This window comes from Vulpes vulpes, chromosome 2 (assembly GCF_048418805.1).
Source record: "Vulpes vulpes isolate BD-2025 chromosome 2, VulVul3, whole genome shotgun sequence".
Taxonomy (NCBI): Eukaryota; Metazoa; Chordata; class Mammalia; order Carnivora; family Canidae; genus Vulpes; species Vulpes vulpes.
In genome coordinates, this window is record NC_132781.1 from 161,823,670 (window position 1) to 161,840,280 (window position 16,611).

General features: G+C 55.0%; 1 protein-coding gene across 10 annotated transcripts in view; it reads right to left on the minus strand.

Moving 5' to 3' along the window:
- FHAD1 (forkhead associated phosphopeptide binding domain 1) overlaps positions 1 to 16,611 on the minus strand; it is a 122,992-nt gene that overhangs the window by 9,469 nt on the left and 96,912 nt on the right. For 6 of the 10 annotated variants that reach the window (XM_072751134.1, XM_072751137.1, XM_072751129.1 and 3 more), the window contains 9 exons: positions 15,117 to 15,198; positions 14,493 to 14,647; positions 12,772 to 12,931; positions 11,010 to 11,142; positions 7,459 to 7,588; positions 6,491 to 6,618; positions 3,805 to 3,897; positions 3,153 to 3,373; positions 2,495 to 2,660 (listed from right to left, as the gene is read on the minus strand). In XM_072751134.1, coding sequence (XP_072607235.1) covers positions 2,495 to 2,660; positions 3,153 to 3,373; positions 3,805 to 3,897; positions 6,491 to 6,618; positions 7,459 to 7,588; positions 11,010 to 11,142; positions 12,772 to 12,931; positions 14,493 to 14,647; positions 15,117 to 15,198 — 1,268 coding nt within the window. The remainder of the gene's footprint in view (positions 1 to 2,494; positions 2,661 to 3,152; positions 3,374 to 3,804; positions 3,898 to 6,490; positions 6,619 to 7,458; positions 7,589 to 11,009; positions 11,143 to 12,771; positions 12,932 to 14,492; positions 14,648 to 15,116; positions 15,199 to 16,611) is intronic. The other 4 variants (XM_072751135.1, XM_072751132.1, XM_072751131.1 and 1 more) reach the window with 1 other exon arrangement.

A 16,611-nucleotide genomic window follows, 5' to 3' on the forward strand; every position in this document is an offset into this window, starting at 1 on the left:
CTTGTAGGGTTGATGGGATGGACGAAGCACACGCCGTGTGGAGCAGGTGCCTGCCACTCGGGCAGTGCTCAGTAAATAACACCATCAGCACTGCTGTGATTGTGGCTGTACTTTTCATAATCTTTCCCTAAACTGTGAATTCCCTGAATTTGAACGTTCCCAGTTCCAGCTCTTCTGGGGACACAGACGGAGGTTCAACTTGGCCATTTTAGATCCTTCTCCACAGAAGGATGTCTAGTGCCCAACAGGCTGGCACGGCCCTTGCATTGTGTATGAATGAGGCAGCTCATGAATAATGCATGTAAAGCCTGATTATGTAAATCCTCAGGTTCTCTTACATTTTTAGCCAGCACATGACAATGGCCTTTTTTGGGCCCTTTGCTGTCCCATTCTGTGGTCTGGTGTTTCGGCTTTAGGGGCTAGCCTGCCAAGTCCTGGGGGTGGGGGCACCTTAGGGAGGGGTGAGCTCTCCAAAGGGCACATCAAAGGAAAAGTCAGAGCTCTGTCACTGGCCTGCTCTCCCCGACTTTGCATGGTGTGAAAGGAAATTGTCCTTGGCCTGAGGCTTGTGATGTTTAATTCAGGGCTGTGGACGCTAGAAACCGTGCATCTGGGGCTCCCTCAGAGCAGGAGAGGCTGCCTTCATTTCTACAAGCCAGGGAGTCTGGAAGGTTTGCAGGATGGAGGGCAGGCTCCTGCAAGGCGCTTATCTGAGCAGGTTAGGGAGGAGGGCACCCTTCTAGAGCCTTCTCTGGCTTGGCCTCCTTAGAGCTGATGCAGGCAACGCACAGACACGCACATGAAAACACACACATGCAAACGCACAGATATACATGCACAAACACACATACAGCACATTCACGTGCACAAATACACAGCCCTGAGTCAGGAAAACGAACAATTATAAGAAGAGAGGGGAGAGCCCAGGAGAGAGCACAGAAACTAGGGTCAGAGGTCTGGGGCCAGGTCTAGGCTCCCCTCGCCAGCTACTGTGTGAACTTGGGTGAGTCTCTTAACTTCCCAAGGCTCAATTTCCTCATTTGTGAAGTGGGGGTCATCACACCCACCAGGCCTAGCACCAAGGCACCAGTAACGCCGGTCGGGGCTGCAAAGCCGGGGGCCTGTAGGTGGTCCTGAGATGGTGCTGATGGTTACTCCCCTCGTGTGTCTAATCTCAGTCTTGAACCTGCTCGACCTTAGGCGAGGGTTAAGAACGAGGGGGAGTCTGGTTTGGAAGTGAATGTGGGAGCGAGCGGCTGTGGGTGTGAACCGCAGAGGAGACAACTGAGCCCCTCTGCCACCCCGGGGTGGGGGGGGCAGGTGGAGGTCCGCTGGCGGGCCCCCCAGCGCTTGTCTGGGTGCCACCCCCGTGTGCCCGTTGTCCGCTGCGTCTCTGTGGGCTCTGAGACAGCAGCGTGTACCCGCCTGGGCCAGGCCCTGGGCCACATGCTTCAGAGGCAGCACAAGTGTCCCCAACCTTCTGAAACCACGTGGCCTGTGAGTCCACGCTGTGCGATCTTGGCTAGGGAGGGTTCCAGCCTGCGTGCAATCGTCCCAACAACCTGCAGGGCCGGGGCGCTCGGCTGCTGTTTGCGGGCGAGGAGACAAGGCTCACGGAGGGGAATGGATTTGCACAAGGCCACACGTTAGTTAGTGTGGGGGGGACGTGACCCTCACTGGCTTCTGTGCTGTGTGTCATAGGAAATAATGGGGTGAGGGGAGGAGGGGGCTTTGGCTGCATCACCAGCCTGAGTCCGAGTCTGGAACCTTGGTTTCTCAAGGCAGCGCTACACCAGGCTCCTGCCGGAGCCACATCACTTCTCCTCCTGCCTTTCCCGGGGGTGCCCACAGCCTGCAGCGCGCACCCGCCCACGCCTCTGGTGGACCCACTCCAACTCTCCTTCGAAACCCAGTACAGGTGTCATCACTTGGAAAGCGCTCCCGCTCCCGGCATGCCCTGGGCTGGCTGAGTGCCTGCCTCTGGGTGACACAGCCTGAGCGCCCTTTAGACAGAGACTTCGAATCATTAAATCAGCTGGAAGTCAGCTCTGTTCTGACTGTTCTGGCCTAAAGGATATGGCCAAGGACATCCACCCATCTATCCTCACCCATCCATCTATCCATCTGCCTGCGAATCGGTCCATCCAGCAATCCATCCGTCCATCAATGTTTATTGGATGTCACCTATGTTCTGAGCACTCAGAATAGTGATCCCAAATCTTTATGCACAGGTTGCTTACCCGTCTATGTATCCCTACCACCTGGAAGGACAGTAAAAATACAAACACGAGCCACGATTTAAAATGATACAGATGAGCTAGATTATGAGCTTCGGAGAGATTAAGAAATCCGCCTCGGTGTGTCTGGCACCTTCCTTTGCATCAGTGAGTGTGTTCTATGCAGCCTGGACCCCCTGGGCCCTCACTTTGCCATTTCTAAAGGGAGCCCAGGGGCTGTAGCCCCCGAGGTTCTGCTGCAAGCAAGGACCCCTCACCTTCTGCTGCCGAATGGTCCTGTTGATCCTCTTCTCCTGCTGCAGCTGGTGCTCCATGCGCTCCAAAGCCTCCTTCAGCAGAGCCTTCTCTTCCGCCTCTTTGTAGATGTTGTCCTCCAGCTTTGCCACCTGCGACTGGTACATCTGCACGGACACTTTGCTCTGCCTGGGCGGAGGGGAGAGGCACAGTCTCTTTCCCCCTCCTCTTTCTCATTCGCCATCAGTGGTCCCAGCCGGGGAGAGGCTCAGAATACTTCTGTCTGCGGCTTAGTGGCTTCATTGCAAGCAGATTTGGGGCGAATGAGGCAGAGTAAAGGGCTCCTCGGGTGCCTAAGTGTAGCTGGAGGGGATGCTCCCAGGCTCCTCCCCCTTTTCCCAGGGAGGGTGTAGGGGAACTGCGGCCCCTGAAACCGGGTGGGGCTCAGAAAGGTACATACGGTGAACCCCAAGTCAGAATCCACGTGAGGTGCAGCTTGCTCATGGACACAGGACAGAGTGAACACTGAGCACCTCAGCCGCTGCTTTCCCCCACCGCCCCCATCAGGCCCCAGTAATCACCCCCACCCCCTCCCCCAAGGCCTCTGCCAGTCGGGGACCTGCGTCTGCTGCTGCCCTGAGCACGGACACCTGGCCCTTTCCGCGGGGTCCCCGACGGTACCTGAGCTGTTCTATGTCTTTCTCGTATCCTCTCAAAAGCTCCTCTTTTCTCTCCAGCCGGTTCTTGAGTTGGGTGATCTTATCGAACACCAGATCGAGGTCCCTTTGTCGGAGCTCGTTGACTCTGTCTCTCTCTTTTGGGGACAGGTATTTCATGGATATGTGACCCGACATATCCTTGATGTTCATCAGACTCCCGAGCGTCTTGCTCATGTCCATGTACTACAAGGAGAGCGTTTGGCAGATAAGAGGCCTGGCCCGAGACTGCCGGTGGCTGCTTTGAGGAGGCAAACACCTCACTCCATTTTGTTCATTTTCTGCAATTGCAGAGAACACACACACGCTTGGGAGCGAGTGCAACTGGGCTTTTCGTGATACTTTCATTTACTCCACATCCCTTTATGCTACGCCTTGAGAACCAGGAGGAAAAGTGACAACAGACATAAACATTCATTCTAACTACCTCGTGTTTCAAGGAACTGGCCTGTGTAATGTCTGACCCACGCTGGGCGAGTAGATGGGTCTCGCGGAGGAGCTATTATGACAACCCAACACGCGTGTGAGGCTGATGTTTAGTTAAACTCTCCGGTGGTTAACGATGACGGTGGGGGGCCCAGGTTTGGACGGGAGGGGACGGTGCTGTGTGTACATACCAGCTTTTCACTGAGATCTAAAGCCTCAACCACATCCATTTTCCTGGACTTTTCGGTGGCCGGGATGGCTGAGTTGGCAAGGCCATTCAGAGGCTGAAATAAAAAAGAGGCAAAAACGCTCTTGGCACGCCGTTGTGCGTTCCTACATCCCGGAGATAAAGTGCCGTGGGCACCGAAGAATGACTTGGGAGAGTCGGTTTTCATTTCAGTTCCTGTCCAGCCCGTCTGATGCCCCTGTCAACTGCTTTCTGGGAACTGCGCTCCTACCCTTCAGAATGTGACTCCCTTTGAAATGGCACATCGTTTGCCTTGTTCTCTATCTTCCCTCTGGACCAGCGGTTCTCAGTCGAGGGTGATCTCGTCCACCCTCCCCTGCGTGCCCCAGGACCTTTTTTTTTTGCAATGTCTGGACACAGTATTGGTCGTTGCAAGTGGAGGTGGGGAGTACTATTGGGCAACTAGAGGACAGGGATGCTGCTAAACATCCCACAGTGTGTAGGATGGCGTCCCAAACAAAGAATCACCTGGCTCAAAATATCAGTAGTGCTCGGGTCGAGAAACCCCAGTCTAGACGACAAGCTTCATAAAAACAGAGGTCGTATTGCTTTTGCTCATGGTTCCATTTCTTGTGCCCAGCATGGCACCTGGTAAAGTGGCACAGAGTTGGCAGAGGAAATAGCCTTCCTCCTTTTATTAAAGGAATCTCATTTATAGGCAACAGAACCTACACCCTCCCTCACCACATTTGGCCAGACCCTCTCCTAGTGCTGGAAGCTGCTGGGCGAGCGTCACTTCAGACTCACTCCAGAAACAAGGCCCAGTGGTGTTTACAGTTGTGCCCTCACTGACACCCTCTCTGCCAGCTGGCGGCTCAAAGTCCCTGCTGATTGTACAGAAAAGCCACCTGATGGATCAGGGAGTCCGAAGGACCACAAATAACTGTAATAAATCTCCCTAAAAAGCAAACTGGGTTTTAAGTGCTTGCCAGCCGCAGCATTTGCTGGCACCACGCTGAGACTAGAAAAACCCAACTACAAAACTGTAAAGGCTCAGAAAGTCACTCTGAGAGATAAGCATGTGTGATTTGTCTCTACATCTAGAGCCGTGAGTGTGAAGGAGGGGATTTGAGGAGGACAGAGCCCGAAGGACCCCTCTGGGTCTCTAGCCCTGGGTGGTGTCCTCTGCACCCCGCTCCAGGTGCACCCCTTCTTTTCCTGATGGAGGGTCACCTAAGGCAGAGTCTGGCCTACAAGGTTCAATCACACGGTGCCCACGCCCTTCTCTGCAGATTAGCAGGGAGCTAGGGACGGGCGGCCAGGGACCCAGTCCTGGCTCCATCGGTCATTACGCCGTGACCTTGGGTGAGGTTCTTGACTGCATGAAGTCTTAACTTTTCTTATCTGCAGAACAGGGATCATATAATAGTAACTCTGTCACCAGGCCGCTGTGAGGGTCGAATGAGAACTGGCTGAATGATAAATGGTAGCTTAGCTCCATGCCTGGCACACAGCAAGCAGTTAATAGATGTCAGCGAGCCTTCCTGCTGCTCTCCCTCTTCTTTTTAATTTGCATTATTGCCAACCTTGGAGGATCGAGGTCTTCTGAGAGGGTTGGGGGCTTTCCTGCTCTGTGGTGGTGGTGGGGGCAGAGGGTCAGCCCTAGGGGGAAGGTGAGTCTTGGAGGTCAGGCTGTGAGAGCCAGCTGAGCTCCCCACCTGGGGACTGTCCCCTCCGCTTCCGACCTTGGAGAATGGGAAAGCCAGCGTATTCCTGAAGACTCGCATCCCTAGCAAGTGTCTAGAAAAACTGGGCAGGAGAATGTCGGTACAGATGGGATGACTTTGGAATGTCTTCTAAAAGCCTATGCGTGGTTTAGATGCGGCTGTGGCAGCAGGCCAGGCCCACAGACCCCGCGATTGACGCTGACCTGGGCGGTGCACCGTCAGGTGTCAATCAGGCGCCCACCGAGCATCTGTTTAGGGCCCAGGGCACCTCCAACATAACAGCAAAATCCCTTTTGAAAATCCTAGCAAATAAAACTATTTCCCTTAAGAGAAGAAGGTTTTCTTGAGTGACACCATTTAAATACTATTAAACAATCAGAACAGCTATCATTTATGAAGCGTGTGCTCTGAGCGAGACGCGGGGGTCAGCCCTTCCCACTGCGGCCTCTAGGTTTTCACCATTTCGCAGCTGGGAAAAAGCCTCCCAGAAAGGCTCTAAGAGCCCGCCCGAGGTCACACGGCTTGCAGGCTGGTCCCTCTGACTCTAGAACTTGTGTCCTCTTCATCAACCCACCTGCTACCCTTTAGGTGTTTGTGCTTTCCAGTTGGCCGTGAAAAGCAAACTTCAGGCAAACTCATGGCATAACGTTAAAAATTAGCCTGTTGAATATTTTCTGCGGAATATAACACATCCTGTGAGAAGGAGGGCCCACCAGAGATCGCTCTGGTCCAGCGTCCGTGCTGTGATTTAACACTCTGGGCGCAGGTGGAAAGGAAGCTCTCTGTTCAGACACGGGGCTACCGGTACGGCAAAGCACCAAGCAGGTGGCACAGACGCCGGCCTACCAGGGAGGCCTGGCTCCAAACCACAGACGCGTGGCCATGCCAGGGCACGCGGCTAGTGTCCGCCCTCACACCCACCCTCCCCACGTGTCACCACAGAGATAAATTTTCTTTGGTTACCGCTCCGATCTCTATTCTTGAGAAAGTCGGCAAATCATCAGGTTTTGCGTCCAATAATTTCTGGACGTTTTTGTCCATTCTGACAGTCTGTAAGTCTAGAAGTGATTCACTCAGGTGGTCCTTATGATCTATAAAATAAACAATTGAGAGTCAAAAGAAAGGGCCAGGAAGGAGTTATTGCACGTAATAATCACCGCTGCTGGGGCGCCCCGGTGGCTCGGTGGGTTAAGCATCTGACTTCAGCTCAGGTCATGATCTCAGGTCCTGGGATCGAGCCCCGAGTTGGGCTCCCCGCTCAGCGGCAAGTCCGCTTCTCCCTCTCCCTCTGCCTCTCTTTCCTGTCCGAGCCCCACCCCTGGCTCCTCAAATAAATAAATAAACCCTTAAAAAAGAAATCACAGTTGCTGTTTACTGGTCCTTTACTGCAGTGCTAATCTCCGTCCTCCCTTGGCAGGTGAGAAATGGGTCTAGACAGGTAAATGGCTTGACCAAGGTCACACACAGCTAGGAGGAGGCTGCGGCCTCGCAGGACCCAATGTCGAGGCATGGACGGTGAACTTTCAGCCACAGGAACCAGGATGGAACTTGAACCCCGGCTTCTGAATTCCTGCCAGCAGCAGGTGCGGTGTCTTGAGAACGCTATCCCCTCTAAACAGAGTATTCTAGGAGGTTCCCCTGGGGCTGATTCTTACAGTATTAGTCCAGGACAAAGTTCGGGCCACAGCGAAATAAGGAAAAGGACAATGTAGTGAGTTTTTCATGAAATCCCATTTATTTAAGATGAAGACTTGCCCTTGACTCTGAGACCATGCCTGCCATCTTCCCTTGTATTACAACGTCCTTTGGTTATGAAGTGATGGGCTAGAAGCGGGTGGTCCTGGCCGACTGTCAGTGCCCAGAGTGACCTCTAGAGTCTGGGGCTCAGGGATCTGAGCGGGGGGTGGGAGACCAGCAGGGAGGGGACTTACTTGATGAGCAGGCCTTCTCCAGCTCCTTAATTCGCGCACGCAGTTCAGACAAGGCCTTTCTCTGACGCTGAATGATTTCCTCGTGTCGGGACCCTTTGCACTTGGCCCCCAGATCACTGAAGGATTGCTCCTAGGGCCAGAACGGTGCGGAAGGCGGCTTTATTAGGGGTCAGACTCTCAAGTTCCAAGAAACATGTACAATTCATGACTGGCAGAGGCCCTGCCACTTAGTACCTTGGAAGCTACTGTAAGGGGCTTTAGCACAGAAGGAAATTTAAATTCTTCATTTCAAATAGAAAGTCACATCTAGGAAGATTTCCAGCTCTCTTACCTACTTAGCATATCTATAAATGAAAACCCCCTCTATGCTCCCTCCCCGTGTTTTATATTTTCTTCTAATATTCGTCTAAGCTTGGGTTTCCATTTGTTGTCATTTGGGTCTCGTCTCGGAATAATCACATCAAATTCCGATTCTGCTCCAGGAGGGGCATTTTTAGATGAGAACACATGGCATGGTACTTTCTTCCTGACTGGTAATAAGGATGGCTGTTCGGTATTTGCTAGGGGGAGTTTGATAGACTGGCTCGCGTTGGTCTGGAGAAAGGAAAAGCTTCCTCTGAGACTTCTGGAGGCTCTACTGACCCACAGGCCTCTCTGGGATGAGGGAAATGTTCTCTATCTGTGCTATCCAGTATGGCAGCCACTGGGCACAGCGCTCGAGTAGGGCTTATGAAGGGCATGGCCAAGGGGAGGCCTGCTCCCTCTTTTAAGGGTCTGGTCCACCTTTCAGATTTTGAAGAATGCAAGTTATACCTTTCAAAGAACTTCCCAGACACACACAAATTTGCACACAGGGGAACCTGGGTGGCCCAGTTGGTTGAGTGTCCGACTCTTGGTTTCAGCTCAGGTTATGGTCGCCGGGATCCTGCCCTGTGCTGGGATCTGCACGCGGTGGGGAGTCTACGTGAGGGTCCTCTCTCTTCCTCTCCTTCTGCACCCCGCCCCATGCTTGTGCATGTGTGCCCTCTCTCTCAAACGAATAAATCTTAAAAAAATTTGCATACGGGGTGGGGGCCCGGGTGGTCAATTGGTTAAGTGTCTTCCTTCTGCTCAGGTCATAATCTTGGGGTCCTGGGATCGAGCCCCGAGTCAGGTTCCTGGCTCAGTGGGGAGCCTGCTTCTCCCTCTCCCTCTGCCCCTCGCCCTGCTTGTTCTCTCTCTCTTTCTCTCTCAAACAAATAAATAAAATCTTAAAAAAAAAAATTTGCATACAGGTTCTGGAGGTTCAGGGTGCCCCTGAAGCCCAGTAACGGACTCCATGCACCCCACGGACTCTGTGAGAGCCAAGTCCTGTCTCCATTGGAAACTGTGACTGTGGTGTTCCCAGGGCCCAGCACTGTGCCCGAGCTTAGGAGACGGTCAATAATTATGAAGCCTGAATGAACTGAGGTCAGAAACAGGAGCGGGAAGGAGCTTGTCTCAGCTTCCTGGCTGGGACCAGGGCTCAGCAGCAAAAAGAAGGGGGCACTCCACCCCTGGCTGCACTGAGTAGGACCTCATTTGACCCTGACACTGCCTTCAGCCTGCTTATACGCTGCATGGCTGGTCCACTCTTCCCAGGTGGCTTCTACACTGGCCTTGCTGTGTTTGAGGATGTATGTTTACCCTGGCATGTCCTGTATGTGTGTGTATGTGTGTGTAAGGGCACATGTGCAGGGGTGTGGAGGGGAGGGGAGGGGCTACTGACCTGGGGGTGGGGCAGCCACAGCAGCGAGGCTCGGTGACAGCCTTTATTCATGCCTGAGCCCGATGTGACCCTTACTCATGGCTCTTCTGGGAATTTGTTTATTTAAAGATGGAGATTCTTTCTCATACAACTCTTAAGCCCTCTGACCCACTCTGGCTCAGCAAGCAGGAAGTAGCCTGCGTTTGGAAAGCCATTCGGAGAAAGAACAAATACTTCTTTCCTTTTATCTTGCAGCTAATCCCTCCCCGATCCTCTTCAGCGAATCCTGCCTCATAAGAGAACTACTAATCTTAGCGTCCAGGCAATGATCCGTTCTAGCAAACTCGCGCGGGGTCCCAGGGGGGTCTGATGTGAACGGGAGCCCTGTGTGCCCGCCTCTGCGCCCAGCACTGGGCCTGGCATACAGCGGGCACTCAATAGTTGTTGAACCAATGCATGAATGCGGGTGGGGTCGTGCACTAAAGAGCTCGGGATCCCAACAGATCTGCGACAGGAGGGAGAAGTGCTCCCTGCCCCCCCCCCCCCCGCCCCCCGGCTCAGGGCGTGGGACCGCCAGGGCCCCTCTGGCTTCTCTGACGGCGCTGGGGACAGCGCTGTGCCAAGGCCAGCTGGCTGGGCCGCCGGGCCTTTCATCCAAGCTGTGTGCGGCCCGGCTCACTGCTGTTTGGCAGGGGAATGGCATCTTGGAGAAAGCAGGAAGGCAAGCTGACACATTTGGCCCCGTTGCCAAGTGAAAATCCAAACCCGTTACTGAAATGCCCTGTTCTCTCGTTTCATAAAGCAAAGGGGAAGAGGATGTCCCCGGACTCCAGGAAACCCGAGGCCTCAAGGGGCCGCCGCAGCCCACAGTCAGCCTTCGTGAGTGGGGTGGCACCTCGGGGGCGGCGTGGCGAAGGCGGTCCTCACCCAAAGACGTGCGCCCCGTGGGCTGCGCGGCTCGGGCTTCCAGGGCTGCAAAGGCTTCTGGGCAGGCACCGCGGGAGAAGCCGCGGAGGGACAGCCCTGGAGCATGAATGGGAACACGGTCCGGCCCCGATTTAGGATGCCCCCTGGACCCAGCATGATCACATCTGAGATCTGTCCTATGGACACACCTCCAAGGACACTAACTATAGCAACGTGGGAAAGTGGACACAACCTAAACGTCCATCAGTGGGGGACAGGGCGGATAAAAGGGGTGCAGTGAATTCTACGCACCCAGTTAAAAGAGCAAAATAGGTCTTTATACACTTATTAGGAAAGAGGCCTTTACGTAGTGCTCAGCGGGAGAAAACCACAGCGCAGCACACACGTGCTCTGTACCATTATTTTGCAAAGAGACCTATTAAGTCAACACGTATCTATAGGTTGGGTGTGTCTGTGTGTGCATAAATCAAATTTATTTCTCTACACCCCCCCCCCCCCCCGAGGCGGTGGCTGTCATCACCCCTACTTTCCAGGCAAGGGGGCCGGCACACGATAACCTCCCCGGGGTCAGCGTTTCCGAGCGCAGGAGTCCCACTCAGGGACGGAACCCGGGCAGCCCGGCTGACCTTCGAACACTGCAGGGTCGCGCCTGAGGGTCGGGCAGTCTCTGTGAGGCCGAGGGCTGGTGGCGCACGTGCCGACCACGGCCAGCAGCCGTGACCTCCAGGGACCGTGGGAGGATGGCTGGGACTAGCACTTCTTACTCTGCACGTTCCGCGTGAGCAAGTCATATTGTTGGGACTTGGAATGAAAATATTTTCAGAAGCAGAGACAGACACCCTTGGGCTCTTTCTTAAGCATGTCCCCCACCGAGCGCCCAGGACTGGGTGGCACTCACCTCTTGGCTGCTCAAGAAAATGTCAGTGTGGACCGGTTCGATCTGCACCGAGATGTCACACATCTGGGTCTTGTTCCTGGGCTTTTGTTCCTTCTCCCTGTAGAGCTGGACTCTGTGTTTCTCTTGGGAGGCCCTAGGGCAGAGAAGATGAGTCACTGCACAGCACGATGGCTGGCAGCGCGAGGTTCTAGGAACCCCGAGTGACCTTTGTAGCCACTGGCGGAGCAGAAAAAGGAACCGGGTTGCAACCTTCTGGCTTCGAGTCTCCTGCCTGCAGGTTTCCAGAGACTTCAGTTTCAGGGGACTTGAGAAATGGTGGCCCGGGCGGTAGGCATCTGTCCCCATTGTTCCCCCCACGGGGTCTGTGGGAGAACCTGTTGAGGCATTTACTGGGGCCTTTGCTGCGTGTCTGCCGCTTTAACCCTTTGTACGTGCTAACCCTTCTGTTTCTCATAAAGGCCCCATGAGTGGGGACCGTGTTACAGACGAGCGAAGAGGCTCACAGCTGTTGACCTGTGGTCACGAGGCTTGTAAGGGAAGGCGGCTGGTCTTGCATCCAGGCAGCCTGCGTCTCCAACCACTGTGGGAATCTGCCTTGGCCACGAGCCATGAGGCACATGAGGCTACAGGGTCTCGCACGATGTGGATTTTACTCAAGATTTCTTGGAGAAAAGATTACTCTTAGGTCAAAATAAGGATAAGTTACAGATGAAACTGCAAACTCGCATGTATTTTCTAGACTAATCCGCGGAATGACAATGAAATTTTACATTTATTTTAAGCTGACTTCGGCTACCCCAGTGTATACATTTGTTCAATCAATATTTATAAAGTTCCTTATGTGCCAGGCACTGTGTGATTGCTGGGGAGTCAACAGCAGGCAAAGTCTATGTGGGGATCCTTCTGGGGAAGGCAGACAATTAAACAGGCAATAGCAGCCTGGCTGTGTGAGAAGTTAGGTTGGGCGGAGTGCAGGGCCTGGCGGACCCTGGGCAGAGTAGGAGCCCTTGGCTATGTTTGGTGATGGTAAGTGACAGAGGGCTTCCTGGAGGAAGTGGCATTTAAACTGAGACCTGTTATCTGGAATACTGGGCAGGAATGTTTGAGAAGCACAGAACTAAGCAAAACCCTGCTTTAAGTGATGAGGTTGTGAAGTAATGAAACACATGTCATCCATCCGTCCATCCATCCATCCATTCACTCATCCATCGATCCATCATCGATCCATCCATCCATCTGTCCATCCACCCATCCATCCATCCGTCCATTCACTCATCCATCGATCCATCATCGATCCATCCATCCATCTGTCCATCCACCCATCCATCCATCCGTCCATTTGTCCATCTACCTATCCATCCATCCATTGATTCATTCATCCATCCATCCATCTGTCCATCCATCCATCAACTGTTCATCCATCTGTCCATCCATCCTTCCTTCCATCCATCCATCCATCCATCCATCCATCCATCCATCCACCCACCTATCCATCCATCCATCCATCCATCCATCCATCCATCCATCCACCTATCCATCCATCCATCCATCCACCCACCTATCCATCCATCCATCCATCCATCCATCCATCCATCCATCCACTGTCCATCCACCTGTCCATCCATCCATCCATCCATCCATCCATCCATCCATCTATCAATCCTACATCCCTTCAGCATTTGCTGGGTGACCTCCCTGTGGAGGCCCTCTGGGCACTTGGGTGCGTCTGGGCTCCCTATACCGTGGGGGCCGTCCCGCACACCTGAGCGCCTCCTTGAGGAGCTCCAGCTCCCTGTCCTTCCTCTCCACCAGGCCGGTCAGATGTGCCATCTTTTCCTTGAGAGCTCGCAGCTCGCCACTTTGTTGCTGGACCAGTGCCGTGTTCCGCTCCAGTTCCATCTTCTGCTTTTCACTAAGCTCCCCTGGGAGGGACAGGAAAGCTGGTGAGGGGTCTCCAGCCTCGGGTCTCTGCAGGGCCCCTGCAGACCTGCCAGGCCTACAAGAACCATGAGGCGGGTCCACCCTCCAGGAATTCTCGGGGGGCCTGAGTAACCTCCAGGGGGTCTGCCTGCGTCTTGGCAAACGACGGCAGAGCTCCGCCTCAGCCCGGCGTTCCAGAAGCTGTCAGGGCCGTGCCCCTGCACCTGTGGCATTTCGGGGCTCCCTGGCTGACCTTCAGCTGCCCGCCTCTGCACCTGTTTGCCTAAGGGCGTTTGTTCTAAGGGTTTTGCTCTGCTGTTGCACCTGCTGGGGGCAAGAGCCCCCATCTGCAACAGGTGAGACTGGAAGACACAGCCAGACTCTCTCCCTCTCGGGTAGGGGACCCGGGGCTGGGCTGTACCCTGCTCCCTGGAGCTGCCCCCACGCCCCTACAGAATTCAGCTCCAGCTTTGAGTGACAGCCCAGCTTTATCTGCCTTGGTCCCTTTCCTGACTCTCATCCACCTGCACCAGGCTGGTTCCCGGGATCACCTCACGAACACACGGCCTGCAGCAGAGTTCGGGTCTCAGGGTCAGCCTCTGGAAAACCCAAACTGAGACACTTGCATTGCCTCGAATTTTCACAGCAACCCTACGAGTGAGTTGCTGGTGCCACCCCCACTTCACAGGTGCAGGAACAGGCTCAGAGAGGGAGAGGCACTTGCCAAAACTCATGTGACTAAAATAAATAGCGGATCCAGAACTGGGTCCAGCGTCTCGCGAGTCTAGGACTGGACCCGTAGCCTCTCTGCTACACTTTCTCATACCTTAGTGTGGAGACGATCACTCTGAAAAATTCAGCGATAAGTGCCTTGGGGGCATTGATAGCACAGGCATAGGAGGAGCAAACACCACTGAAGGTTTGGGGGTGCACAGGGTTTAGGTTGGGGCCAAGACTAGAGGAGTGCTCCTCACCCTCCCTCTGCTTCCCCAAACCCAGTTCTGTCTCCGGACTCCCACCTGCCTGTGGCTTTTGGCTCGATGGAGGGTGGGGCCGGGAAGGAGACGGTGGCTATTAGGAGCAAAGGGACAGGGTGAAGCGGGGAGGGAAAAAGAAAAGTAGGAATATTCAGCTAGACCTGTCCGAGCTCTTTTGTCCCTGGGGGCCCCTGGTGGCCAGCCAGCTCCGGGAAACAGGTGCGTTGAGGCACAGAGACACCACCTAGCTCTAGGTCCCAGAGCTGGGGGGTACTGGGGTTTGTGCCCTCTCTCCCAGGCTCTGCCTCCAGAGACAACTCCTCTGAGGTCAAAGGGGATTTTTTTTTTCCCAAAAGGAAAGTTGCACTTCGAGGCAGAGGGCTGAAGCCCTCTGAGAATGCTCCTGAGAATGCTCCCGGAGGTCCCCTGATAAGGCATCTGTCTTGCTGGCCGAGGTACAAATGCTGTGACAGCTCAGAAAAGCAGGTCAGCGGGATTTTTAATGCTAAGCTTTCCACTCTGAAGCCTGTTTTTTCCTTTCTCGAAGCGGGTCAGGAAGTGAGGAGACACGGGCCATCGTACAAACCTCTCAGATCGGACATCCGGTTGTGGGCTTCCGTGAGGTTTTTCCTTAGCTTCACGATGACCTCCTGCTGAGACAGGATTTCCTTCTGGGCGGTCAGCAGGTCCCCTCTGAAATTCACAAAGCCAGGCCAAGTCACTCTGTGGTGTCCCCAGGGCCTGCAAGGGGTCGGGTGGAGGGGCAAAGTGATCCTCCGTCAGTGCCGGTCCGCCGGACACCAGACCCCGCACGGCGGGGAAGCGCGCTCGTTAAAAATTCTCAAAACAAAAAAATTCACTTCGATGCAAGAAAATACACGGAGCCAGGACAGAGGCTCCCAGTCGGGTTTGGTCTGAGGCTGAGGTACGACAAGCACCTGCCTATTTCACAAGAGATTCAGCTAAGGTGCGGCGAGGGGACGGGACTTGCCCAGGGCCACGCAACCAGAAGGGGTGAGTTGGGATCTGAACGCAGATCCACCCAGATCTTTCCATGACACCATCCTGACCTGCTGGAGGATCGAGCAATTCGAAGGACAATGAGAAGACCCCGGACTCGACTCCTTTTTTGTAAGATCTGACGACGTGGCCAGAAGGGGTGGGTGGGGGTGTCTCTGGCCCGGTGTGCACACACCCTTCGGGTACTCACATCAAGGTGTCACACACTTCGTCTTTGACGCTGGTCTCCATCGGAGGCACTGCTGGGGGTTCTCGCTGCGTCACCTCCTGGGCTGAATCAGAGGGACACGTGAGTGTCATTACAGTCCTCTCCTTCCCCTGGGTACCTGAGTCTGTGCCAACGTGGCCACCCTCCCTCCCCCTGTCGCCCCCTCTCCATCTCGTGAGCCCCACCACGTGTTCTGTGGCTCAGGCTGGGACCCCCACGTGTGAGCTCGTGAAATCTTTCCGGCTTCTCTGGAATGAGGCAGGGATCATGAAGTCCGTTTACAGCTGAGCAAACGGGCACAGAAAGGACAGACCCTGCCAGTGGCCGCTCAACTACGCTGGTGAGAGGTGGAGCCCTAACCACTGGGCCACACCTCCTCCCAGACGCCTCCTGTCCTGTCCTCATCTCCCATTTACTCCTCAGCCCACCGCCTTCTGGTTTCCATCCTCATCCTCAGTCACCCATTTACTCATTTGCCAGATACAATGGAATGTCTGCCTTCTGGCAGGTTCTGAGCTAAATGTGAGGTGACAAGGCAGGAGTCACCCTTCGGGTCCCATCTCCCCCTGACCTGGACCTGGGTTGGGACACTGAGTCCCGCTCCATGCCCCATGCCCCACGCCCGTGCCACGGTGCCCTGTTCCTCCTGGGCCACCCGTCAGGGCCACCACTTGGTGACCTGCAGGGACCCTGCTGAGCCTACTGAATCCTTAGTGCCGAGAATAGGCTTGGAGCCTAATAGATGCTCCATGAAGGCTGTTGGGTGAATGAAAGCACAAAGGGAGCCCCGACAGCTCGTCTGCTGGCTTGAGAGCAGGACCTGGTTCTCAATCAGGGGCGAGGTTGCCCCACCCCAGGGGACATCCGGCAACCTCGGGTTTCTGGTAGCGACGCTGGGGCGGGGGTGCTGCTGGCACGCCGTGGGTGGAGGCCGGGGTGCCGCTCAACGCCTGCAGCGCGCAGGACGGCCTCCAGCACCAGGGCTTAGCCCGTTCCAGATGTCCGCAGCGACCCGGTTGAGCCCTGGCCCGAGGCTGCAGCTTCCAGAACTCTCCCCCGAGAGCTCAGCATCTTTGCAAGGCATTGCGTCACCTCGGCCATCAAGGGCCAGTAAGTGCGCACAACCCTGAGTTCTTCTGGGTTTCTTTGGAAAGGCGGTTACGGAGTCCATCAGACAAAGTCGCAAATTGCCGAGGGCGCAGAGAGGCCTTTGAAAGGCCCCACGCCCGGGAGGTTTTCACGTGGGGAAGACGCTCGGTGGCCGCGGCTCTGACGCCCCCGCAGCCCTGCGTCTCCGCTGGCTCCGCGCAAAGGACGACCTGTCTGCCTGTCGTTACCTCTGTCTGACCTGGGCCACGAGCGTCTCTAACCGTGTCGTGTGCCGGGAAGAAGACGGTGCCTCCCGGGAAAAAGGAGCTTTCAAGCCAGGTGCAGCCTTCTCTGACCCCTCGGCCTATGGGGACCCACGGATGGTCGA